The sequence below is a fragment of the Alligator mississippiensis genome, chromosome 4 (assembly GCF_030867095.1).
Source record: "Alligator mississippiensis isolate rAllMis1 chromosome 4, rAllMis1, whole genome shotgun sequence".
Lineage (NCBI taxonomy): Eukaryota > Metazoa > Chordata > Crocodylia > Alligatoridae > Alligator > Alligator mississippiensis.
Genome location: NC_081827.1, coordinates 6,619,062 through 6,645,615, shown reverse-complemented (window position 1 = coordinate 6,645,615; position 26,554 = coordinate 6,619,062). Strand labels below are relative to the sequence as shown.

General features: G+C 51.4%; 2 protein-coding genes and 1 non-coding gene across 3 annotated transcripts in view; 1 reads left to right on the top strand and 2 right to left on the bottom strand.

Moving 5' to 3' along the window:
• Positions 1-222: 222 nt before the first annotated feature.
• SLC35B4 (solute carrier family 35 member B4) lies at positions 223-23,519 on the bottom strand. Its single transcript, XM_006262581.4, has 10 exons — positions 23,400-23,519; positions 17,478-17,591; positions 16,653-16,755; positions 15,715-15,764; positions 13,204-13,285; positions 9,475-9,535; positions 7,800-7,909; positions 7,147-7,222; positions 5,949-6,024; positions 223-3,976 (listed from the first exon to the last, which is right to left on the bottom strand). The coding sequence occupies exons 1-10, from the start codon at positions 23,474-23,476 to the stop codon at positions 3,730-3,732; spliced, it is 996 nt and encodes a 331-aa protein (XP_006262643.3). The 5' UTR covers positions 23,477-23,519; the 3' UTR covers positions 223-3,729.
• Positions 23,520-23,696: 177 nt separating this feature from the next.
• The window catches only part of LOC102576054 (uncharacterized), a 43,244-nt gene continuing 40,386 nt past the window's right edge, over positions 23,697-26,554 (top strand). Inside the window, exon 1 of the mRNA XM_059725743.1 lies at positions 23,697-23,842. The gene's annotated coding sequence lies outside the window, so the exon portion shown is untranslated. The remainder of the gene's footprint in view (positions 23,843-26,554) is intronic.
• Positions 24,843-24,914, bottom strand: TRNAP-UGG (transfer RNA proline (anticodon UGG)). Its single transcript has one exon. It is a non-coding gene; the product is annotated as a tRNA-Pro (tRNA).

Sequence of the window (26,554 nt, the reverse complement as noted above, 5' to 3'; positions counted from 1 at the left end):
GAGCGGTGCACCCCAGCAAGCACAAACTGGGGCTGACTTCCCAAAGAGCAGGAAGGCAAGCAGCGGGTTTATCCCAAAAACCAAAGAGCATGCTCCCATACCCACTCTTTCACGCAACAGGAAAACTGCCATTGATTTCGTAGCTGTGGCCCTCGAGGCCACCACTACTCCCAGCCAAGGGGAACAGAGGCACGTCTAGGAATAAATGACTTGTATGCCGCATGCGGAGATCTTTGTTTTTATTTATTTAACTAAAAAGACGATATAAATCCCTCCTTCCAGTCAGGGGGCATTTCTGCTCTTTCCAGTTTGGCCTTTTTCAAACGTCTACGGGAACCCGTGCCAGCGTCATTCCAGCGTACATTAAAATGAAGGAGGCTACCCCCCTGCTATAAGGGGACACTAACGGAGGCTTTGTTTCTGGCTAACCCAGGTATATCTGCTTTGCCTTCGGCCTCAGGGGAGCTACGGGGATGACAGCTCAGAGATCCCGCATGATGCGGGGAGCAGCCGCCGCTACCTACAACCGGAGATTAAATAGTCACGGACACGCAGCTCGTACCGTAAACAGACACGCAGGAACGTCAGGGGTGCATCATTAAATATGATCTGGGACCGGGTGAAAACTGCACTGCACGCAATCAGAGACAAAGTGCATGTTAGTCAAGAAGGGGACAACCAGCAGCTGGTCTATGTACAGCTATGTACATTCACATGTAGGTCGCTGAACAAGGGTGCGGTGGTAGCCGACCGACTCAAACTGAGCCACTTTTGCTCCGTGAGAAAACTCGCTCTGCTCTGAGACCGGGCCAGCAATGCAGCTGGCTTGATATCCCTTGCTCAGCCCAAGGCCCATCTTGCATTTCAAGCTTTGATCTACCACGTAACACAGGACATGGCATGACCGCCCCCAACACTGAATTAGGCTTGTGTTGTTCCCATGCCCCGTTTTCTTGCAGGAGGCTTTGTGTCGACAGCTTCTTCCCCCGCTGCATTGAAGAGGAACATGAAAATCTGCTTGTTTTGGTCCTTCCCAGTGCCGGTGTCACGCTTCACCTGGCTTCTTTGCAGTGGGTGGAAGAGAAGGAAATATCCAGACTTAAGTCTCCCCACCAAGAAAATACTTTGAAAACCACGTGCCACTTGAGGCGCAGTGAAAGCAGCCAGTTCGGTAACTCTGAAGGATTTTTTGGAGCCAGCAGCTACAAATCATCCCTGCTATGGACGGCTTCAAAATCTGGGGAGGAACGAACCTCCTAAGGCCTTGAATCCCTTCCCATCAACCTGAACACTGCTTGTAACGTGGGGGATGAACAGATGACATATTTATGCTAAAGAAAAAAAATGCAGTAGAAAGATGATGCAAACACCTAAATTGGGGTAATGTTGCCCAATTCAACGTTAAATTACCCCCAAAAAAATCGTAACACTTCGCTGGTGAAGGTTACACCGCTGTGCATGCTCCCTGCCCACAGTTTATCTCGAGGGAACCACTTGCTCAAAGCAAACGGACTATTACTGGCTTTCCGCTACCGAGTGCCAGGACACAGTCGTGGCAGGATACAGACTGAGCTGCAATAAGCTGCTTGTCTGTCTGATCCGTACCCCAGGGTCATTTACATTCGGGTATAAACCCGATGTAGACAACACCAGGTGATGTGATTGTCTGTCTGTGCCCACTGCACGGATTGCAAGAAAAATAGAAAATGTTATTACACTGAAGAGTGTTAGGAACCGCTGATTATGAACAGGAGAAATAACCTGATTATTCCTGGTAATACCAGCCTTAAAACAAAAAGTCATGACTGCTAAACTCAGTACTAAGCTGTTGCCTGCAGTGGTGTCCCGCTAGGCACGCAAGAGGTGCAGCAGACAGCTGGCCTCCACGCGCCTGATGTGCTGCAGCTGCAAACTACGGGGGCTTCTTCCTGACAGCATGGAGGAAGTCTCTTTTTTTTCTTTTTGAGGTCAATCCATCCCATGTCCTCTGCAAAGACAGCTATGGGTACCACAGCAGCTCTGTATGGTTGTTTCCACATTTCTTCTCGTTAGATGCTGATCCATCTACTTCATGGTAGCAAAATCAATCTTGTGCATGACTGCCTTGGCCGTTGGCTCAGCTGATGCCTCTTTGCCCTCACTCAGCACCCCCAGCCCTGTACCAGCTTTGCTACTCTGGTTTTCCTCCCTGCTTCTTGCAAAGGCCGCAAGGACCTCTGCCACCATTCATTCGATCTGCCACCCTCCCTACAGAAGCTCATTTCCCCATGAGCTTGGAGCCAATTTAAAGGTGCACAGACCTCCCTGTGTCCTTGAATTTCTGGGAGAGGCACATACTGCAAAGGACACCTCGGGCTTGGAGGAAGGAGGCCCCGGTGTTGCTCAACACTGGTGCATAGTGCACACCCGGCAGAATCAAAGATTTGAGTCTGCCTGCTGGATTTGACTAAAGTTACTAAGCAGGAAGGGACCCCGTCTTTCTGGACCTTGGTGACATAGGCACTGCTGATGGATACAATAAATGGAAAGAATTGCAGGTTGTCTGAGCAGCATCTTCATCATGGGACTCATCTGAGTTCCTGCCACCCCAAGTCCTTCGTTGTGGTCAATGCCATCAACGCCCATGGGTGGAAACACCTCTAACATCACTAGACGCCTCTCTTTTGAGTGTCACACTGCTCTGACTAGGGAAGCTACTTAGATTTTACCCATTTCTCTCGCTCTACAAGCCCGGGGAAGATAATGGGGTTGGACAGTTGTCACCACAGGTCTAGAGAATTGTTAAGGGGCCAGCTGGACGCTTCAGACTTTTCTGCTGGTAGCAAAACCCAGGCTGGCCATCTCGCATTTGCAGTTAGGTGACTGAGACCGCACCACAGCTGATCAGGAAATCAATGCACCAAAAGCAAGTTCCCGCTTGGTGCTGTTTACCAGTTGCTTTTCAGGGCACAGCCACATGTCACAAAATGTCCTGAAAAGCAAGAGTGAACCAAGCCCGGATCTAGCAGATGCAAAGTCTCCATCCACCAGGCTGCAAGAGGAACATCGTCTAACTGGCGTCTTAAAGCTCCTTCCTCTTACAGTGACCTCTATTTCTTGGTCATCCCAACTGCATCTCACTGCAGGTCACTGGACATGTGGGGTCTCAAGGGGCGATGCCTCTTTCATCGGTGTCAGCAAGCCAGGGAGATTCCCGAGGAGACTCAGTTTGGACTAGGAGTGCCAGGTACAAGGAAGGTCTCTGCTGCCAGGTGAGTAGGACAGCCAGCCCCAGGCAAGTGTGGGTACCGGCATCTACTGCAGGCTCATCGTTTCACTGACAATAACACTAATACGGTGGACGGAAGCAAAAGGGTTCATCGGAGCAGCTTATCCAAGGTTGGGGTCGGGGGATGACAGCACCGCAATCAGGGTATAAGTTGTCTCCTAATATAGGACCATGTCAGCCACTGTCTAACAGGCACGGGGGACATTTACCGTATTAGAAAGGGAGCTATTAAAAAAAAAAAAAAAAAAACAGTGGAGGGAAGGAATGGGAGGATTGACATCAAATTGCATCCCAGAAGACGAGTCACAGACTCCCTTCAATACTCTGGAGACAGAAGCACTTCCCACTGAAGGCTTCACGCCCCCCACAGCTTGGCATAGCCAGCAGCTCTTTTGCAGAATAAAAAACAACCCCCCTTGCTCAGGGGATTCCCTGGATAAAATACTAAAAGGGTCCCCCCCTTATTCCTTCTTGGCCCCCTTCCTCCATCTGGCCAGCAGAGGCCCCAGGCTGGTCCACACTTCGGTGTACATCAGCGTCCCCACGAAGACGAAGGTGGTGCCCGCCCAGTGCCAGGGGGTGAAGGGGTTCCTGAAGTAGAGGATGGAGAAGATGAGGCTGACGAACTTGCGCAGCGTGACCACGAGGGTGACGGTGAGGGAGGTGCACTCTGTGGTGAGCCTGAAGACGCCCCGGATGCACACGTATCTGAGCGGGCAGAGTCAAGGGGATACAGGAGATGTTAACCTGGTAGGGGGACCATACAGCATCCTTGGGATGAGCATTTAGGATGTACTGGGTCCAACCAAAGCACCCAGGAGGTGTTACCCCAAGTGGAGCATCTCACTGCAGGCCACTGGGCTTGTGAGGTCCCAAGAGTCGGATCCAAAAGCACCTACCCCTTGCAGCCCAGCACGACCCCAACTTACCAGTTCATCCCTGATCTCACAAAACTCTCGCTGCCTGCCCTGAAGCCGGGTGCGCAGCATGTCTGGTACGTCCTTACGAACATCCCCAGCTCAGCCACGCACTCCCCAGATACGCAGCGTAGCCAGGGGGTGGTCCAGAGATCGGGCCCACGGATGCTCAGGATTGTGACAGGGTACCTGGAGAGCTCGCCGCCCTTGTCCCACTCGCTCCTAGACTCAGCTTCAAGGCAGTAGCGGCCTTGGGTGAGGGCAAAGCAGGTGACAGCCCAGGGCTCCAAAATTTTGCATAAATTTTTTTGCGGGGTGAAGTTATTAAAAAGTTTGTTCTTTCTTCAATTTATAAGTTTCATGGATAGGGCAAAGTGAGATTGAAATCGAAAATGTCCCACTTGCTTATAGGTCATCAAAATCACGCCTCGAAGGGGCCCCAAGTGACTCTTTTTGCCCCAGGCCCCAACAACCCTAAGGCCACCGCTGCTCGAGGCTGTAACTCAACCCACTCCCCAAACTAGGAAGGAAACTATTTTTTATTTAAAGGGAAGCACAATATTCATAGTCCTTAATGCTTTTACAGCTGACCGCGGTGTCGACAGGAGCCGGTTGCCTCCATCCCTGAAAGCCCAGTGAGCAACCAAAACCTGATGATCCTGTGCAACCAGGTAAAAGACCTATCAGCTGATGCCCTCCAGAAAGTGAACTGAGTAACAGATGAGAAGATATCCTTCTGTCCTCCACCCTCAAAGCTAAGTTATTGGGAAGAACTTAAAGAGGGGAAGTTTGCAGAGGCCTGTCTATAGGCTGGGTCAGGCCCCCTCCCTGCCCTATGTGCTGGGATTGGGCCCTGGGGGTCTGATATTGCCCCTTTCTGCTGGGATTGGGTCCTGCACTTCCCCTGCCCATGCCCTGGGATTGGCTCCTGGGGGCCTGGCATTGCCCTCTCTCCCCCCAACACGTGCCAGGATTGGGCCTAATGCTGTCCCTGCCTGCTGACATCAGGCAGCAGATCCAGCACACCGGGCCTGGGGCTCCCCACCGATCCAGAGGTTTTTGGTCCCACCACCAAATTTCTGGAGCCATGGGGAGCCCCGTGGGCCAGATAACTCAGTGCCTGGTGCTGGATCTGGGGAGCCCCATGATCAGAGGCTGAGCAGAGACTGTATTTACTTTATACTCCAGATGCATAGAAGTTGCCGTAGCAAAACAGAGCCATCCCTGGACATAGAGAAACTCCCCGTTTCATCCCATGAAAAGCTCGCCAAAGCCCAGCTTATTGCAGCAGTCGCTAACCTGCAGCAGCACGCCCCCTCCTTGAACCACAGGGATGAGTCTGTAGCAAACCTGGAGCAAACCTAAGCAACCACACAGAGCCCAGCGCAGGTCCCGGCTCCTCTATTACCTTTGCTTGCTGCCTTCTCTAGCATCATCTGTCTCTCTGCAGCTCTGTGCACAAGTTTGATTGATTTGTATAGGATCTTTTTTGCTTTCCCCCAGAGTTTAGCTGCTTTGTGGGTAGCCTGCATCGGCCTCTGAGCATCTGTGAGCGCTGCCCTTCTCTTGCAGATGTCACGCTGTCTCCTCCAGCACCTACCTTACATAAAAGTGCCTCTGCGTATTCTCCCACAGGGACATCTTGTCCGGAGGCTAATACAGAAAGCAAAGCAGACCCGGCACAACCTACCCTCCCTCCTAGGTATTCCCTGACAACCGTGTCTCCCCTTCCTCATGTCTGCCTTTGCAGGTTTGAAGGATACTGGGTGATGACGTTCATGCTGAGGTAGAACCACATGATGGGCAAGGTCAGTCCGATCACCGGGACCTGGAACGGCTCTGTAAGGGGAAAGGAGTGGAGAGGCTCATTTCTGATCTCAGATCGGCTTCTTATGGCCCCGGAGACTCATATCTGGACCCCCTCACATTTCCCCCAGCAAAGGAGTGAAGGGAGAGTAAACTGGCTCACCCACAGACATAGGGCTTGAAGGACCACCGTGAAGAGCGTGTATTGTGAAGCACACCTGCTAAGGACAGACAGACAGACCTCCCCTCCAACATCAATGACCTTGGGCAAGGCTGGCGAACCATGACTGTGGCAGAAGCTGCCCAAACCAAGAGCTATAAACCTGCCTGGGTCCACACCACCATGAGACAGGCCCAGTTTAGTTGCTAATCTCGTGTGGCATCCGGACTCTGCGACATCGAGCTGTCATGGGGAGGTCTCCAGCATCGTCCTGTTTTCTCGAGCATCCCAGGTGTAAATGGGTCTCTTGCCATTCGGGATGGGGAGACTAAGGCAGCTGCGTGTGATAAAGACACTTTGTGCCATGACAGGCTGCTGGCTACAGAAACTGGTCTGCTTTTATCATGCTTGTTCTGTAGGCGAATAGGCTAAGCTGCATTTTGGATTTTAAACACCCCGTTCAGCAAAGGCTTCGGCTTTCCTGACACTGGAGCACGTGGCTTATATGACATTAAAATTTGCTGCTTGTTTCATTTCTGCACCTGCACAACCTTTCACTCCCGAGCCACCCCAGTGATGCAGATGCCCAAATGCACCATACGCAGTGTTAAGTGCATTTGTGCAAGCTCCACAAATGAGGTTTTATCCCTCAGTGGAGGAGCAGGGCGGGGGGTTTAAACCAATGGCCTAGGGCAGTGGTTTTCAACCTGCGGTCTGTGGACCTCTGGGGTACACAAGTTGTATCTAAGGGGTCCATAAAAGATGATTATGATCACTGAAAAGTATGTGAATACCCACACTTACAATTCAAAGGGTTCTGCACCTCCATTTGAAATTTCCAAAGGGGTCTGCACTCCCATTCACATTTTTTATTAGGGGTCTGCAAATGCAAAAGCTTGAAAACCACTGCACTAAGGCCATTCAAAGCTGTCCTGATGAACTCCTGCAAGTGGGACCAGGTTGCAAGAACCAGCTTGCACGAGCCCGACACTCACCAGACTGGCTGAAGAGAACGGCGTGGCGGCTGATGTCCGAAGCAAGGAGGAGGAAACCTGGAAGGGGCAGCGCGTGCTGAAGGAGAGAGAGACCCATTGCAGGGCTTTACATGGTGACCTGGCACAGACTCCATGAAAACATTGGGCAACGGTGACCCCCTGGCACCAGTGTGGGCCTTTTCACCTGGGCCCTTCCAGCCTTATCATCTGTGATCAGACTCCCTGCCTAGCCCAGGCCAGGGACTGCCCTGCATCCACTCTCATGTGATTTTTTTTTTTTCCTGCTAGCAACTTCTTGGAAGCTCCCTACGTTTAAACCAAGCTTGTGCAGAGCGGATCCAGCCCTCTCCCGTGCTCCAGCCCAAACATCATCTATTGCTCGTTATAAACTCAGACGTCTCTCTCAGTTTATAATGAGTTCATAACAAATTAGGTTATTGCAAAACTGCTTCTGGATCTGAGGAAATCACCTGCTTCCCTGCAGGGCTGGTCTCCTACACAGCATGTTCTGCACAAGCAACAAGTTTCTGCATGCAAGACAGGAGCTTTCGGGGCTGAAGATTTCCAGGTAGATCAATGGTTTTGTTGCTGGGAAGTTTTCAGCCCTCAGTCCCATTCTGTGGTGAACTGCATGCACGAAGGTAGCTACTTACATTGTAAAACAGGGCCTCCTTGGAGTGCTTGCCAAACTCTTTATAGAGGGTCTCTTGGAAGATGCCCATTCTGGCTGACATCAGGAGAGCAAAGGTCAGCGCGGCAACCCCTGGAAAACAAAAGCAGCCATGTAATCACGTGGGATTTTAAATCACTGCTCACGCAGAGCCTCAGGCATTGGCAAAAGGCAGCGAGGAAAATCCACAGCACGATGAATGCTGCAGGCTCCAGGGTAAGACACTTAACAGGAGCTGCACGACTCGGGTTACCTGGGAAGACATTGCTCCTTGACTGATTTTGGAAACCTGACATCAGCCCTTGCAGGACAATGATGGCATGAGTGATCTCCATGCAGAGACTGATACTGGGTTCCTTTCCAGGACTGGTGAAACATCAGCCCTCAGTCCTGGAAAAGCAGCCTACAAGTGCAGACTGCAAGTGCTCTCACGTGCCAGATTTTAAAAAATGCCTCCATGGCGCAAAGTCCCCTGGCCACCTGGGTGGCAGCACCTGGATGCCCAAGATAGGCACCTCTTTTGGGAGCTGGGAATCAATATTGTCTGCAAAGAGATGTGGGCAAATTCCTCCTTAGTCTAAATCTGCTGAGGTCATTGAAGCAACCACCACTTTGCCTGGAAATCATGGCACTGTTGTGGCTTTTGTGGTTTTTTTTAATTCTGTTCCCCATTGTGCTCTGCTTGAATACTGTCTGGGAACAGCATCATTTTGCAGGTCATTCTCCCCTCCTAGTTTTGTAAGAGGGAACTGGTTTCCATAGGCTGGACAATTAGGCCCAAATTCCAATCATGGGTTCATCAGCAAGTGTCCATTCATAGCATCATAGAAAATTCAGGTTGGCAGGAACCTCAGGAGGTCACATCTAGTCCGACTCCTCCTCAAAGCAGGACCAACCCCAAGTACATCACCACAACCAAAGCTTTGTCTAGCTGGGACTTAAACATCTCCAAGTAAGGAGCTTCCACCACCTCTCTGGGCGACCTGCTCCAGTGCTTTTACTATCCTCCTTGTAAGAAAGTCCTTCCTAATATCTAACCTAAACTTCCCGTGCTGCAACTTGTGCCCATTGCTCCTTGTTCATCCACCCCCACTGAGGATAGTCCAGCTCCATCCTCTTTGCAACCCCCCTGCAGGGAGGTGAAGGCGGCTATTCAATCCCTCCTCAGTCGTCTCTTCTCCAGACTAAATAAGCCCAGTTCCCTCAGCCTCTCCTCGCCAGTCCTGTGCCCCTGCGTCTGAACCGTTTTCATTGTCCTCTGCTGGACTCTCTTCTATTTTGTCTATTGAATTTGTCGATTTGGTGTGAAACAAAGCTCAGAATATTTATATTTAATGAATGCATCATACAAAGTGTTCTGGGAAGAGATGTGTCCATCACTGAATCTATCCTCCTCCCCATGCCCTATTTGATCACCCGCTCAGTAACGCTGATACTACAGCAAAAAGCTGCTCAGGCAATGCAAGCAGAAATGTGAGTCTTCTCAAATTGGTACCCACAAAGGCAACTATGCAACTCATCCGTGGAGCTGAGCATCTCACGGCTCTCTGCCACGGTGCAGTTTGTTTAGCGCGGCCATAGCCCAGGAGACCAAGCTTGCAGGAGCAAGTGGTGCCAGTGTGACTGCCAAGACAATTAACGTCATGGTACTTACTGACCTAACAGCCACCACAGGAAGACTTGGAGCCCGTCCTCTTCATTCGAGCTGGACTCAGAAGCCTGGGGAAGGGCAGGATGGAGAAAAGAGATGCAATTATAACTAACAGAAGCAGCACGGTAAAGTCCACATCACTGCGTTGATCAGGGCTCACGAGACCTTTGCTGTCTCTGCGGCTCTGGACACGGAGAAAATTTATATCGGTATAACTGGGTCTGTTTCCGAGTGTGAAAGGAGTGGGCATATGTAGTACAACCCTATTACAGTGTTACTCCAATCTGGTGCTAATACTCCCTGGGGAAAACTAGGGGTAAAACCACGGCAGGATGCGTTGAGCAAGTGTAGGTATCGTGCGTCTGCAGCTTAACTCAGGCAAACCAGCTTCCCTCAAGGCAAACAGGCAAGTGATACTGGCTCCCCGCCATTTAGGCAGTGTAGTAACTATTGAAAGCAGCTATCCCAGGACAGCTAACTGGTTGTCTATTTGCTCTGATCCCGGAGTAATTTCTAGCAGTGTACAAACCCCTATTCTGGGGTAAGTGTGCGGTGTGCATCTCAAAGTCGATGGACCGTGTTTCATGCAAATACTGTATGCAAGACATCAATGAGGCATTTTCCTCCATCCCCAGAAGTCACTTCGAGGATCCATGGACTTTGCACAACTTAGTCCCCCGGCTGAGGGCAGCTGAGCAGTGCAAGCCGCCTGCGGGAAACGAGGACAGAAGCCGCAGTTTAAGGGACCGGGAAGGGTAAGAACGTACCTCGTTCTTTTGTTTTATTTCCACGTGTGTCTGCCTCTTTCAACGTTCGGTTCCTGTTGTTACAATTTCTCTTATTTATAATACAGAGCTTTTTACTGCTTTTTACTTGCTATGCACTATCTGTGGTAAGCGTGATTTCAAAGCAATATAGGCAGATAGAGGCTGGCCGCTCATCCAGGGATGTTGGGGGGCAGAGAGGGAAAGGGCCTAAAATATTTGACATAAGCTGGGCAAGGGTGTGAGTCTTTAAACTGGCACAGTCTCCCCTGCTAGAGCTGGCAAGACCTGGATGACAAACAGGTGGAGCTGAGGTTCACCGGGCTAAGAGGCTGACCCATTGGGAAACCTCAGCTTGTTCTCGCCGGGCAAGCAGCAGATGGTGGAGAGAGGCTTGGGGCTGAAGGCGGCAGCACCCCTGGTTGTGTTACAGTACTTCATCGGTTCATCGGAGCAGGTTGGGCAGCTGGGGAACGTGGTCTGTGCTTTGGGGGAATCGTTGGGTCATAGATGGGCCAGATCAGCGAAGCGCCCCTGTCAAAGCCATGCCCAAGCATAATAAGAGACTCCAGGCATATCCCATTTGCAAACCGCTCTGTTTCCATCCGGGGGGTTTGGTCAAGGTGTTTAAGCCAGATGCATGCGTGATGATGAGAACTCCAGGCAAAGTGTCTGCCATGAGGCCTGGTGCCTACATACAGTTGTACTGCATTTCCTTTGCTCCTGCTGAGGGCAGCAGGAACTAGGGACTCAGTGTCATTTAGCAGGGGAGGGCGAAAAACAGACTTATTTGGTCATCTGATAACGATTTCCCCTTTTCTGGCATGGTGTATGGCATACCTTGATGCCCAATTCTGTATTGCGCGGCACGTGCCAGACTCCTAGTATTGACGGGGTGCTTGGAATTAGCTTGCGTGACTATGGATCTAGTCGAGCTGTGAAGTGTGGTCAGGTTCTCCTGAAATACCATATTTTCTTATGTACAACACATGCCTTTCCCTCAAAAGCAGCCCCTTAAAATTGGGGTGCATGTTTTAAGCGGGGGAAGCCGTTTTCTTCACGGAAAAAGTGATCCTGGAGACACGACACATGCCATGCAGCTGCCAAGGCACCTGCTGCTCCTCTCTGCTCAGCAAACCGAAGGGGCAGTCTTGTGTTAAGCCTCTCTCAGCTGTTAAAGCAGCAAATTTGCTGCTGGTCGTATCGTGACGTGGTTTGCAAAGTGGAAAGGACACATTATGTACAGGAACGTGTATAAAGAACTAACAGTCTTGCCGCTGCCCTTTGCAAGGGTCTGGGGCCCGAACTTGTATGACAGAGCGTTGCTCTATGGTGACGTAGCAACGTGCTACATCGCTGTATGGTGCACTACGGTGACGTAGTGATCGTGTAGGTCTACATGTGATCGGCAGCAACGTTGCAGTAGTAGCATGCTCTTCTGGTATAGCGCGTTACTACGGCGACATCGAACCGTGCGCTGCGCATGGTGCAGTAACTGCCTGTACTGCACCGTGCTTTAATACTTCCAAAAGGAAGCGCTAAAGCACGGCGCCACAGCAGCGTCGCTGTACTGCGATGTGTAGATGCGCCCAGTAAGTTCTCTTGGGAATACAGACTGGTCAGGAAGCGGGGTATCGCAGAAGAGAGTCTGCCACACCTGCGAGCTCCCGTTGTCACGCTTCCTGGCCGCTCCGTGTTTCCAGGAGGAGGTACTCTGCCGCACAATGGGCAATGACTCTAGAAAAATCTTTTCTGCATTGTGCTTTCCAAAAAACAATGCACGTTATATTTGGAGGGGGTGATATATGCCAGCAAATATGGTGTAAAAAGCACTGTACTGAACCCTTCCTCAATCCAACTAATGGAAAGCAGCTATCTCTACGAAGTAACTGCAAGGGCTGAAGTCTCTGCCTGGTGAATGAGACTGGGCTTTGAGACACATTTGGAAATCCTACCCCCACCTACGGCACATTTTTCCCTCTGCAGCAAGTCAAGCCCTGTGTGCACAGCAGAGCCCGATTTTCCTGAAGACGCCTGTGTGATGCAAAGCTGCTAGGGGCTGGTGTCATTACCAGCCAACAGCAGGCTCACACCACCCGCAAAATGGGCCGGATTACATCCGTTTTCACCAGGATGCTGGAAAGCTGGTTTCTTAAACACGTGGGAAAGGCCAGGGATGAAAAGATCGAGCATAAAGAAAAATGCATGCTTTGCTTTGGAAGCTGCGAACAAGGTTTTGTCACAGCGACGTCACCTGAGCATGAGCGCAGCAGCTGACAACAGGGTCGGGGTTACTACACTTCATCGCTTCCTCTTGGGTGGGGGGTGTCAGTATTTCTCATGTGCAACATGCACCTTCCCCCCCCAAAAATCACCCCCTCAAAATTGGGGAGTGCGTATTAAGGGGGGAGAGCTGATTTTCTGACTGTGTTCGAAGCACCCTGGTCTCTTCCTATTTCACAGCCTTGGAGACTATAAAACTCTTTTCACAATCAAGGATTCACTGGTGAAAACAACTTTTCAGCAACGGGTATGCTTTCAGCTTAGTGAAGGATGAAAGGGAGAGCCATCCCCTGAAGATCAGACTCTCTTCCTGCTCTATGTGGCTTTAACTCTGGAAAAAATCATCCCTTTGCCCCCAACTTCATTCTGCCTTTCAAAATCAAGGTGTGTAGTATATTCTGGGGTGTGTTGTATGGGAGAAAATATGGTGACTGTTTGTATTCAGTGCACCCCTAGGAAAAGCAAGCGCTAAGCACCAAGTCATAAAGGCACCTTTAACTAATATATATGCAGGCTGGCAAATCGGAGGTGTCCGACTGTTGGAAGAACGACAGCTCTGGGAACACCGATACAAGAGATAAGGAGTGCTTCCTCCTCCCATTAATAGACAGACAAAGGACCGGTCTGATTACGGTACCCATGGCTGCTCCCGCTGTTCATAAGAGCGCACCTCACAAAGCATTTCTTACCACTTGTTTTGCTGACATGAGAGTGCAGATAAAGATCCCCACCGACACCAGGGCTATGGATGCATATTTCAACGTGCTGTACCTGCACAAGAAGAGAAGAGAGAGAGACTTCAATGGCACAGCCGGTCTTTTCCAACCTGGGGTTTTTCACTGAGGATGCTTTGAGCCCCGTCCTGCTGGTTTAAACATGAAGTCGCCGACTGGAAACGCTGCTGAGTGGAGGGAGGGGATTAATAAAGGAAAACTCGGCCCGCGAGCACTCGCTCTTTTAGGTCTAATCCTCTCCGTGCCCAGGGACACGTGTGCTCTGGTGCAGGACCAAAGGGTGTGTCGGAAGATAGGAGAGCTCAAAATCAAGTCGTTCTGACCTCCTTCGTGCTTAGGCTCTGCTCGAGCAGTTTAACTTCCCCCGATGCTCCCGATAGCTGAGTCAAGAGAAAAAGCGCTCCCCTTACGAACGTGAGCAGTGCCATACTGGGTTAGACCTACGGTCCATCCAGCCCAGTATGCCATCTCCCCATCCAGCCCAGTATACCACCTCCAACAGTGGTGGGAGTGGATGTTTTACAGCAAAGGGGGCAACCTTTTTGGCAGGCATGCCGCCGATTAGCCCTGCCCCCTCCGCTCTGATCCCTTTCCCTGACTTGAGCTACTGCTCTGCTTTCTGCTCCCTGTCTGATCTCACAATCTGCTTTTGGCTCCTTCCCCTGCCCCATCGTCCTCCTCCCGAGGAAGGAAGCTGTCTGCCTCCTCCCGAAGCTGCTGTGTACCACACAGCGGGGCTGCCCACCTCTGTTTTAGAGGGCGAGCGCTGAACTAGGTATACCTGGAGACGTGGTTCCCAACCTTTCTAGGCTCAAGGCACCCTTCAGAAAATGCCAACTTAATATTCACTCAAGCTTTGACTATAGAAAAATACCAGAGCAATTCTTCGGTTACAAAAAACTCAGAAACACAATAGGCCAGAATTGAATGATGAATTCCTATTTGAAATCCCCGGGTTTATCTTGTGAATCGTATCCGCACACCTAACAGCGCTAACATTGTGTAGCGCCCTTCGGTGCCCTTAAAAGGAGCTCAGGGCATTCTGGTTGAAAATCACTGATCTAGTGTGATCTACCCCCAATTTATTACCCTTTATGTCATCCATCTTCATTGGTTTAGTGATGTTGCGACATCTCTGATGGTTCTGCTTAATAACTATTAATGGATCTATCTTGCATGAATTTATCTAGCTCTGTGTTGCTCAGCCTCAAGAAGACTAAGGGGGGGGATGTGGTGGCAGCCTACAAGGATATCAAGGGTGTACATCAGGGTTTGGGGGAGCATCTATTCACCAAGGCCCCCCAGGGGAGGGCAAGAAATAATGGGCACAAGCTGATTGAAGGTCGCTTCAGGCTAGACATAAGGAAAAACTTTACAAGGCGAGTGCCGAGGGTCTGGAACAGGCTCCCCGAAGATGTGGTACAATCACCTGCCCTGGCAATCTTCAAAATACGGCTGGATGCTCACCTTGCTGGGGTCATTTGCCCAAGTGCAGGAGGATTGGATACAATGATCTGCAAGGGTCCCTTCCAGCCCCTAACAACTATGAAACTATGAAACAACTATACTACCTGTCTCTATCACCTCCTGTGGCAATGAGTTTCACAGGTGAACTTTGTGCTGTGTAAAAAAAAAAAAAAAAAAAAAAAGTACTTTCTCTTGTTAATTTTAAGCCTGTTCATTTTAAAACCACATACATATTATCTCCCCTGGCCTGGCTTCCACCCAAGACTTCCGGTACTAAGAAGCACAAGTCTCTGGAGCTAAAGATATGACTTGCTTATCTGACAGCTGTAATAAAAAATGATCCTTTTACATGGACCAGGCTGCAGGAGGGGGACAAAGGTCAACTCACTCCTATTGCAGCACAAATAAAAGCTTTGTTATAGACACCGGAGCTGACTTCTCCCATGCCACCCCCCGTGCAGCCCAGATGTGCGCAGATCTCGGGGCACGGCGCTTCCTGCAACTTCTGGGTGACAAAGTACAGGTTCTCCTCTGACAGTCGCTTTGCTTCTGCAGTGCAACCACCCCCGGGGGCAGCAGTCCATCAGTCAGGCCATTAATAGCTTTGGCTTATGTTGGTCACAGTGATATGGGCCTTATGTGGTTATCTGCACTCTTTGGGCAGAAGGGCCTACCAACATGTACAACTGAAACAACCTTTAAACACTGACTAGTCAGCCCAGGTTTGCCTCGAATTAATGTGGTTGACACCTAGAATAGGCATCTCTAACTCCCTTTGCGGCAGGTGTCCTTCTCCAACTTCAATGCTTGTTTTCCACCGGTAAAGTGAAAACAAGACGTATATAGCTGGGTGGCGGGGATTACACGGACCCCTTGGGACATGCTTTGCAGATGAAAAGTGATGCCCACAACGTGCCCAATGCTGCCATGGCAGGAGAGGCAGCTCAAGCCAGTGGAACTGGTTTTCCTGCTGACCCCAAACTGGTAGGGATGATTTACCTTTTTTTCAAGATGATGATGCCTAGCGCCATGCTCGCTATGAGGGAGCCCTGCGGAGGATGGGGAGAAAGAGAAGCAAAACAAGGTCAGTGTGGCAGGGCCAGGAAACAGAAACACCAAGCAGCGCTGTGTGCACCGGACAGTTCGACCCCCACTGAAAGAGCAGCCGGGACAGCAGAAGGATGCTGAAATGACAGGGATTGTCTTCAGACCAAAAAGCACAGAAAATAAAAGGGACGAGGCTTGGGACGTAGCAGAGAAACTTGGGCTCCGGCAGCTACCGGGGGAGTTCAGCCATACAGCAAGCTCAAGTGGGGTTGTGGGGTCAGCCTGGCTGGAGCACGAAGGACTACGTCTTTTGGGGAAGGGGTGCATGGCAGATGCATATGCCTTGCAATCACGCAGCAGTGCTGCAGCAGGATGAGATGGGCTTGGTTCAACGTGGGGCTACAGCCAAGAAGCCAGTGCGGAGCTCAGCTCTCGTGGGGCCTGGGCTAGCCGAACTCGTCTTGCCCAAACAACCCTATCTGTACACGTCACACCGTTCAGCCTCTCTCCACACCAGCAACGCCTAAGATGCATGTGCTGGATGCATCAGAAAGACTTCTGTTGCCATCTGAGCACAGGCCTGGCAGCCAGGAGCCCCAGAGGAAGCACAGCTCCTTGTAACGCCAAAGCCTTTTGTGACTTGTGCAAGTTATTACGCTCCTCTGTGCCTTGATCTCCTCCTGGCCCTCACTTTTATACACAAATGCCTCCAAATGAGAAACTTGTGGTCACAGCATCCCTGAGACTGGAGACAACGGTGTTATTGATGCTGCTCAGGCCACGGCAATAGCAACAGGACTGCAAGGGAGCCTGAAGATGCATTTTCTGCTCCCTGGGGACAGTGTTTGCAGAGACGCCAGCACGCAGGGTGCCCGGGAGAAGGTGCTTACCGATCGGAAGATCATGTGCAGCGGCATAGCTATGTTCAAGTTCAGGGCATAGTTGTTCACCACGCTGACTGTGAAGAACATGGCCACCATGATCAGGTAGTACCTGGAATGGAAACGGGAGTCGCTTGAGGACAAAAACATTATTCCAAGATGCATTTCCATGCAGTGCCCCGGGGACTTGAAGTTTTCTGCCCCACCGTTGAACAGGAGCGGATTGGGACCATCCCCGGCTCCTCTCTCACCTCTACTATGCAGGCGAACCTCTCTAACACCTCTGGATGGAGCTGCTCCAGACCTGGGAGGGGAATTCAGTCGCTGGGCTCTGGGATCAGACTGCCAGCAGGAAGGCTGATTGAGATAGCGACCTTTTGGGAACCCCTGGACCCAGGTCATCCCATGCAGACCACTGAGTCAAAGGCATCAGCGATGCAAAATATCACTGAGTTTTCTAGGCCTTGCCGCTACCTCTGTAAGGCTGCCCCTTCCCAAGGGATGAATTTAGCAAGATTTTTTTCCCCAGGGCTGCCCGGAGGCCCCTATCGGATACCAAACCCGAGAAATCCAGTCCCCTAGCAGCAACAGGCTCGCTTACTGTCTAGCTACCGACGTACTCCCTGGGAAAGAAGAGTCGGAAGGCAATTTCCTATTAACAGCTGTAGATAAACGAGCAGTCCATATTTGACTAGGCACGACAGGCTCCGAGCATGGCTTTGTTAATGCTGGAAAACGAATGGGTTTTAGACAGGATAAATGGACAAGGTGTTTTATTAACTACATCTGGCATAATAGCTATCTAGCCAGTTTAAACTAGTAAATGCATGGTACCTTATTGGTATGGTGGGCCGCTTCCTTCCAAAGTTTGCTTCGAAAATAAATCCTTCCACGGCTATAAATAAAAACTGGGCAAACGTCACTATGTTCCCGCATCCTGGATGTTTCCTGCAATGGTGGAGAAGGGAGACAAGGAGAAAGATAAAGACATGAACTGTACTGAAGATGGACGCACTGTGGAAGAGGCCAAAAGCTTATGGTTATATAGCGTGCATCAAGTTTTTCCTTTGGGTAAGTGCTACCCAAGCTTATTGGTCCAGAGTCTTACATTGCACTGGAAACAAATAGGCAAAATGGGACCCGGAGGTCACGTCACCCATTATCTGGAGAGCAACTTGGCAAGTGTCTAACGACACGGAGCCCAATCCTTCCACAGGTTAGGACCGGAAGCGAAGTAGGATCAATGAGGATGCTCCAGAAACTAATGGCAAATTTTGAAATAAATCCATTTTGTGGGCAATGATCATTGACTCGACTGCACCACTTCTCTACGGGTGCATTCGACAGAGCCGCCGTCCAAGTTCCCCGTGGCTGCACCGCTTCTCACTTTGTCGCAGATATAAAACATGCGCATTTTGCTGTTAGTTTCTGAAACGCCCTTATAATTCCCTCTGGCAGTGGTTCTCAACCGTTTGGGACTCAAGGCGCCCCGAGAGAGAGATTTCACAAGTCATCAGAAAATCCTTTTTCATTACAGGAGCCTCTAGTATCCCCGGTCCCCGCCGCGATCACACCCTGCGAGGTCTGTACACACACAACTGCACTGCGCCGGGAGCAGAACTGATCCATGTGCATCCGAACTGCATTACTCGTTTTGACGTCGGCGAGAAGTTGCTGTGAATCATCGCAGTCGGAGATCTACCGACCGGCAGCTGCACGGGACAAATGCACTTTTATTGCATGTATTCGAATTGCATTACTCATTTCTAGGTTGGCGAGAAGTTGCCATGAGACATCGCGGTCGGAGATCTACCGACCGGCAGCTTCACAGGACGAATGCACTTTTATTGCACGCATCCAAATTGCATTACTTGTTTCTATGTCGGCGAGAAGTTGCCTGAATAGCAAGGTTATTGCTGGTCACCTTTTTCATATCTGAAAGAACCATGCTACTTTATTTCCCTCCGTGGGAGACGGGCTCTTCCTGATCATCTGAAGAGCTGCTCGTAGGTGTGGAGACAAAGACAAGTCATCGTGAGGGTCAGCCGCTCACCGCGTGGGTCAGCCACTCTGCGGTAACCGCCTGCGCCCGTGATTTTACCCCCCGGTAGATGAAAGCCAGCCCACGAAGGTGACCGTGATCTGGCTTTCATCTGCTGCAAAGTGAGAGCGTGCACACAAGCGGTTACCACGAAGCAGCTGACGCCCTTTAAATCCCTGTTCTGCTTCGCCGCGCAGCACCCACGTTCGTGTGCCCGGGTTAGCCGTTTTGCTGCAAGTGGCTCTGCCACGCAGCGAACTTCTCATTCTGCGACACTGTTTGCAGAGCTGCTCGGCCCTTTCTACATCTAGTTTGTGAGCAACCACAATAGCAGAACCACTGCTTGAGGCCCTGCAAGGCTGGAGTCAGAGCAAGTCATCCCATACCCCCATAAGAGGGCAGAGCCCAGGCCTAGCCTTTGTCTGGGGCCCCCATGAAACGAAAGCCACCCCTTTGCACGCACCCACCGTGGCGCGGGGAGCAGCCGTGCACACTTTGCTGCGGGAAGTGGGTCTGAAGGGGCCCTTGCTACGCATCCTTTATTAGGTTTGGGGGGTTTATTAAATCTCCTCTCCCTCCCGTGCTGTGGATGGACTCGATTACCGAGGCCGCTGCCCCTTGAGCATGTGCTTTTCGTTGGGGTCCTTGTTCTGCCCCCGGAAACTCAGCCACCTCCCCCCAACCCACATGGCCACCTAAAGAGGAAAGGTTTGGGTCTTCCACAACGGTCATTCACTTCTCCTCTGAGAGCCTGTAACAGCCCTGTAGCCAGTACCGAGCCTGGTAGGAATGTAAATGCAACCTGCACTTCACCTCCGGAGCAAACAGTAAGTCACCAGGCTGCGACGGGAACCTGATGTTAATCAAATACTGATTCTGATTATTAATGCCAGGTGCATTAGTAATGCAAGCCCCAGGGGCCGGCTCTCCCAGGCTCTCCCCTCTCCTTCCAAGGAGCTTGGATCATGCAGCTAATACGCGGCTTTGCCAGGGCACTAGTTACTGGCTGGGAGCTCAGATCAGGCCTGGGAAAGTGCCTGCACGCTGCGCTTCCCTGCTATTTATAGTGGAACAAATTCGAGTCCACACTTCCCTTTTTCTGCTCTCTGATGCAATGAAAGAACCAAAGCAAAGGGCTCGCGGTTGTGTACGAGACCTCTCTGGGAGAGGCTCAAGCTGTGCTCTTTCAGAGCACCCAGAACCCGGTTTTCATCAATTTGCCGTCCAGCTGAGCGTATCATTTGCACACCTCATTCACAAGCAGACACGTCCGTCATCAAGTCGCCCTCTGCAAAGATCCAGAATGTGGGCATCCTTGGACAAGTGAGCAAATGAGGAGCAAGACTACATGGCCGTCCGGAAGGATTTCCCTGAGCTGTCGCTATCTGGCCTTTCCGCTCGATTATCACATGCCTCGGTACTGCAGTCAGCACAGGATGCAGATGTGCTCAGCCTCCATTTATAAAGAAACGACTTGGGCGTTGTTCTTCAAGTCCATGCTTCAGGAAGGTGAAAAACTTGGCTCTTTCTTTTATATATTTTTATAATTAGCGCTGGTTTTTTGCAAAGAACTTGTTGGTCTAATAAAAGATATCATCTCTACCACGAGCCCTGACTGCCTTTTCCTCTAGATCAATACGGCCACAACCCGGATACCTAATTAGTGCTGTTGAATTCATGACTCTTAAAGTCTTATATATAGTCTTAATATATATAATAAAGTCTTTATACATACACACACATTAATATACTTATTCTTATTATACGACTTGTATATCTATAGATATCTACCTATCTATCTATACATACATATATCTATTTATATCGATATATCTATAGAGATATCTATCTATATTGATATATCTATAGATAGATAGATATATCTATAGAGAGAGAAATATCTATCTCTCTATAGATATATCGATATCTATAGATAGATAGATATATCTATAGAGAAATATCTATCTCTCTATAGATATATCGATATCTATAGATATATCGATATATCTATATAGATCTCTCTCTCTGTAGATATATAGATAGATAGATCTATATAGATGGATAGTTATCTATCTATATACCTAGAGATAGATATATCTATATCGATATATCTATAGAGAGAGATACCTCTCTCTCTATACATATATCACTATATCTATAGATATCGATATATCTATAGAGAGATAGATATTTCTCTCTCTATGGATATATCTATCTCTCTATAGATATATAGATATAGCTATAGATATATATCTCTCTCTCTATAGATAGATATCTATCTATAGAGAGAGAGATATCTCTATCTCTCTACATATCTATATAGATATGTAGAGAGATAGAGATATATATAGACAGACAGATATATATAGAGAGAGATAAAATAAAGAGGTAAGGTTTTCACATTCCCGAAGCTCAGATTTTAAGAACAACACCTCAAATCATGAGAGTTGTGCAACACTGCAAGCGTCACAACCACACAGCCCTACCCAACCCACAGCCACGGGCTCAATCTAAAGAAAGAGAGGGGCACCCAACTCCCCCGTCGATCCGGGCCTCCGTCCCTTTTGCACGTCGCATTTAAAGAAACGTGCTGCATGCAGTGATGGACATCTAAAATCCAGAGAGGACGCCTCTCCTGCCCGCTCCCAGGTAAGGTTTCAAGACACAGAAGCCTTGTTTGCTAACTGGATTCCTCTGCCTTCCTCTCCCGCGCTGTGTGATGCTGTGCCACCAAAAGCAACCTTTGTTGTTTTTCTAAATTCATTCCCTAAGGCCCTCGCCCTGTAACTGGAGCTCCGCAGATGAATTCACGCATTGACACAGAGCCTCATTGATTTGGAGGCCTTAATCCCTTGATCTGGGGCCAGAGAGATGGAAAGCAGGTATGTTAAATATGCGTCTCATGACACTGGTGGCACGGGCAATGTCGACAAGGTGGAGAAAGCACGATGTCTGTCTGGCACCAGCTAATCAGGGGTGGGTAAAGCAAAGAAACACTCCTAGCTTCACCACCGTGCAGTTACAAGAAAAGGGATTCGTGTCTGGTCCAGGAGCGGATGATGCTGTTTGCTGTGGATAGAAAGGCTCATACAGCAGCGGGTTTTTACTCAAGACTTTGCTAAGCGCTCTGCGTCTCTAAACTACGTGGCAGCACTTAAAAGCAATCCACGGTTGATCCTGAGCGTGCATTTTGAGGTGGCTGGCTTTGAGATCCTCCACATCCCAAAGAGTTTTCACCGTTTGGTCAGATCCTAACCAAACGTGTGCCATCACTATGCAAATGTGAAATAGCCCCGTAGATCGATATCTGAGTTTTCCTCGTGGGAAACTCAATCTGGGAGGTGAACGGACTTGCACAGAACACAGCAGTGCGTTGCCAGCTCTCACATCCTTATTGCTAGGTTAATATTTGAGGCTGCCTCTTAAAACCGCAGGCTCTTGAGTCACGTAAAGGCATGAAAAAGCCTGGCTTTTGGGTGTGTTTGAATTCAAAAAGTAAGTTGTAAGTGTTAGGCATGGCGGGGCAGACTTGAGCAAACTCTCAGGGTGTCGCCGAGTTGGAGAGCGAGGAGGCCAAATAAAGGCCCCATGTGCCATATTTTGCGTGAGATTAAGCCAGTGGTGATTTTAGAGGACTTGAACATTTGGGCTTTTAAATAGTTGGGGGCTAGCCGTCCTGGAATGACAGCCTGCCGTGTGTCCCGATGGACCGATACACGTATGGAGCGGCACGATGGGAGGAACGGGGCTTGGACACCGACTCCCTGTGTAGCCTTGGGCATGACACTTAGCCAGCCTGGTTTTCTAGAGCAGGCACGGCCAGCCTGCAGCCCATCGCCGACAAGCAGCAGAGGCAGCCTCTCTGGATCACGGCGGATCGGGGAGCACAGGGCAGGGAGCAGAAAGCAGAGCAGCAGTGGGAGCGGGTTGGGAACCGGGCCATCGACTTCCCAGAGCTTCGCTCTTCCTCCTGTTGCGAAACCACCCCTCCCGCACGACCCTGCAGGAGAAGGCGGCACGGCGGGCCCGAGGGCTCCCCTCCCTCTTCCCGGCAAAACCTCACAGGGCGGGAGTGGGACGCGCAGCCCCCGGCGCGGCGCGAAGCTCCTTGCAACATCACCGTCCTCGCTGCAGGACCGGGGCGAGCACGTGTCCCCTCCCGGGGGGGCAGGAGTCCCAGCAGGCCGTTCCCCGCCAGGTGTGAAGGAGGCCGGGCGGCGCCGTGGTGCGGGGGGCTCGCGCAGCTCTCCCCGCCGCAGACGGCGCAAGCCTGGGCTGGCAGCGGGATGCGGGACCCAGCCAGGGGTGCGGGACCCCAGCAGCTGCAAGGCCGGGGCTACGGTGGGGGCTGACCTCAGGGCTGCGGCAGAGCCCAGGGGCATCCCTGGAGGACTCAGGGCCCGGTTCGAAGCCCAGCAGGGGCTCAGCCGGGTGCTCCCCACCCCTGCCTCCCTCATTGCAGCCTCTGCCCCTACCCCAGCCCCAATCTCTGCCCTGTTGCAACCCCAGTCCCTGTCCCATTGCAACACCAGCCCTATTGCAACCACAGTCCCCACCCCATTGCAACCCCAGCCCTATTGCAACTCCAATCTCTGCCCCGTTGCAACCCCAGCCCTATTGCAGCCGCAGTCCCGGCCCCATTGCAACCCCAACCCTATTGCAGCCGCAGTCCCGGCCCCATTGCAACGCCAGCCCCTGCCCCTCGCAGCGCACACCTGGCCAGCAGCTCCAGGAACACCACGTTGCTGCAGCAGCCGCCGAAAACCAGCGCCACCGCCGCGGCCGGGTGCATGGCAGCAGAGGCCCGCCCGCCCGAGCCGGCCGGCAGCGCCCGCCCGCACCGCTTCCTGCCGGGCCGCGCCGCGCCGCCTCCCGCCCGGGCCTCCGGCCGCCCCGCCCGCCGCGGACTCCAACTCCCAGCCGCCCCCGCGCTGCCGCCCCGGCGCCGCCACGTGGCTCGCCCGCGGGGGGCGACGGGAGTTGTAGTCCCCGCGGCTGCCCGGGCTGCAGCCTTGGGCTGGGAGCCAGCCGGGTGTTGTAGCAACGGGTCTTAGCGGGGCACCAAAGGGAATTGCATTGCACCAGCCAAGTTCATTGCACCCAGGGGGATCATTGCAGCAGGGGAGTTCATTGCACCAAGGGGATTGCAGTGCAACAGGTAAAGCCTCTCTGCTCCCCTCCCCTCCGGGGGCATCTTTGGGGGGGGTCTTGTCCATTCGTGCTTTGCTCCAGCGCTGCGTTAAACGACGCCCGTCCATCAGAGCGGTGGTTCTCAACCGGGTTCGCCTTGCGGTCCTTCCCCGGCGGATCTAGGATCTGGGTGCGGATGGCGTGCGTGGGGCGTCGACGCGGCCCTCGCTCTTCTCCACTGGGACTTGGAGTGTGGCCGATGCTCCGGCTGGGACCAAATTCCTGCCCGGAGGGTCTTTCCTCTGCCCTCAGGGTCGGATTAATGGCACATTTGGGCTCAGGAAGGAATCTTACCCATGGTCAGATTGGTACGGCGTATGGGGTTTTTTGCCTTCGTGCATAGTGCAGGGCACGACCCTCTTCTCTGCATCTCTTGAGCGCATTTAACAACCCTTGCAGCAGCACGTTCACGAGCACCACTCATGTGGCTTTATAGATGTGTGCCGGGGGGGCTGTGTAGTTTTAGTAACAGGTCAGACAAGGATTTGCAGGGGAAGGCTTGGATAGGGGCGATCTTGCCTGCGGCAGGGGGCTGGACTAGGTGACCGCCAGAGGTCCCTACCAGCCCTCCTTTCCTATGACCCCCAGGAAAGACTCCAGCTCGTTTCGGCAGGCTTCAGATTTTCGGTGGAGTAACATTTTTGTCGGTGCTTTAGTGCCAACAAGAATACATTTCTTACGGCCTTCAGGGCTCTTGTCTGCCTACCCGACTCCCGTTTCCTGAGAACGAGTCAAATTCTTTGTCCTTTGAGGAAACCTCTGTCCCGGGCCTTTGAAATCTGTGACTTTGCTGTTGATTTCAATGGGAACAAAATCAGGTGCGAAAGGCCTGCAGAGCATCGACTCAGTGCTGTGGGATGTCAGGAGCACGATATGAATCCATCGGAGATGAAAACACCCACAACTTGGGAAAGTCCCATGCTTGAGTTTAGCACCTTAGACCACTCTGCCATCCTTGCTAAGATAAGGGGCTCGTCCGGGATTTGAACCCGGGACCTCTCGCACCCAAAGCGAGAATCATACCCCTAGACCAACGAGCCACACATTTGTGCTATTCCTGTGTCTGCTAAATGAGGGGATACCCACATTTGAACCGGGGAACCTCTTCATGTGTACATAGATGCTCTACCACTGAGCTGTACCCCCCTGAACAACATCCAGCGGGTAGGTCATGTCTGACCCAGATGCCGTTCAACACTGAGAAGTGCAAAGTGCTCCATCCAGGGAGGAAAAATCCACGACAAACTTACGGGCTCGGTGGTGCTACACTAGCTAGCACCACGTCCGAAAGGGGGTCATAATTGACCATAAAATGAATACGAGGCACCAGCACGATGCTACAGTTAGCAGAGCAAACAATGCGCCAGCATGCATCAACCGATGCATCTCGAGCAAAACTAAGGAAGTGATTCTTCCTCTCTACTTGGCATTGGTGAGGCTACAGCTGGAGTCCTGCATCCAGCTCTGGGCTCAAGAAGGATGTGAAGAAGCTGGAGAGAGTCCAGAGAAGAGCCACTCATATGATTAGAGGCCTGAAGAGCAAGCCAGGCGAGGAAAGGCTGACAGATATGGGACTGTTCAGCCTGGAAGAGAGAAGACTTCGAGGGGATTTGGCTGGAGAATGATCTTCCCAGAGAAGCGCTGCAAGTCTTCGTGATTGGCACCTTCAGCCCAGCTGGAGCAAAGTGCATGAAAATGGACTGCACGTTGCCTGGGGGAAGATGGAGACGGTGAATCTTTTCTACTGCTCTTTCGATCAAATCTTGTTGGCAGCCTCAGTGTCATATTTACTCGCGTACATCATGCACCCCTTCCCCAAAAATCAGCCCTCCAAAACTGACCCCTGCTCAAGGAGGATAATAGCTTGAAGGATTGAGCTACCGATTCACAGAATTTAGGGCCGGGAGGGACCTCATGAGACCATGGATGGGGTCCAGCCCCTCCTGTATAGTTCCCGTAATGCTCTGCAGTGACATTTGCCTGTCAAAATATCTTCTTGCAAACCATCTTTCTCAAGTGAAATGTTTCTGCGGCCTCCGGTGCGGAGCGGTTGCGGGCCGTCTGGCCCATCCCATCTCGAGAGACTTGGGGTCTGGTGCCCGTTGTGTCACTGCTGCGCGGTGCGCGTTCCTCTTGCACTTGGACTTCTAGTTGCAAGACTTGGTTTCACAGCTGGAAAGGGGCTGGAGAAGAGCTGGGGCTCTGAGTGCTTTCAGCCTCCTAGAAAAAGGCCAGGCCAGTCTGCCCCATAGCCATGGCCCCTGGAGTCCTGCCTGCTGGACTGCCCCAAATTGAAGGCTTCTAGTATCTGAAGCTCTGGTGCAACCCAACAGAGCCGGTGGCGGGAGGCTGTGCGATGGACCCGTTAGAAACACAGGCAGGGCTCTCTTCCGCTCCGGCCGTGAATTTGGCCAAAGTCCATCATTGCACTCAAGTGAAACATGAACAAAACATTTCAACCTCGACAGTTTGCCTTTGTTGGATGAAATTTTGCTTCGCTGGAAACTGTCCAACTCCGCTCTAGACGGAAAGGCTCCCATCAGCCTCGTTTGACTTTGGATCGGACCCTTTGCTACGAAGTTGTATATGATTAAAAAGCATCGCTGCTCACTAGCAAAGAACAAAGAAGAATGCTCTGACTCGCTGGAGCGTTGTAGCGTGTCCGGGACTTCATCTCGCC

Coding starts and splice junctions, on each gene's coding strand:
- SLC35B4 (XM_006262581.4), bottom strand. CDS start 23,476: ATGCACCCGGCCGCGGCGGTGGCGCTGGTTTTCGGCGGCTGCTGCAGC. Junction 13,286..15,714: donor ATCATCATCTTGAAAAAAAG/GTAAATCATCCC, acceptor CTTCTTGTGCAG/GTACAGCACGTTGAAATATG. Junction 6,025..7,146: donor CGTTCTCTTCAGCCAGTCTG/GTGAGTGTCGGG, acceptor TTCCCCTTACAG/AGCCGTTCCAGGTCCCGGTG.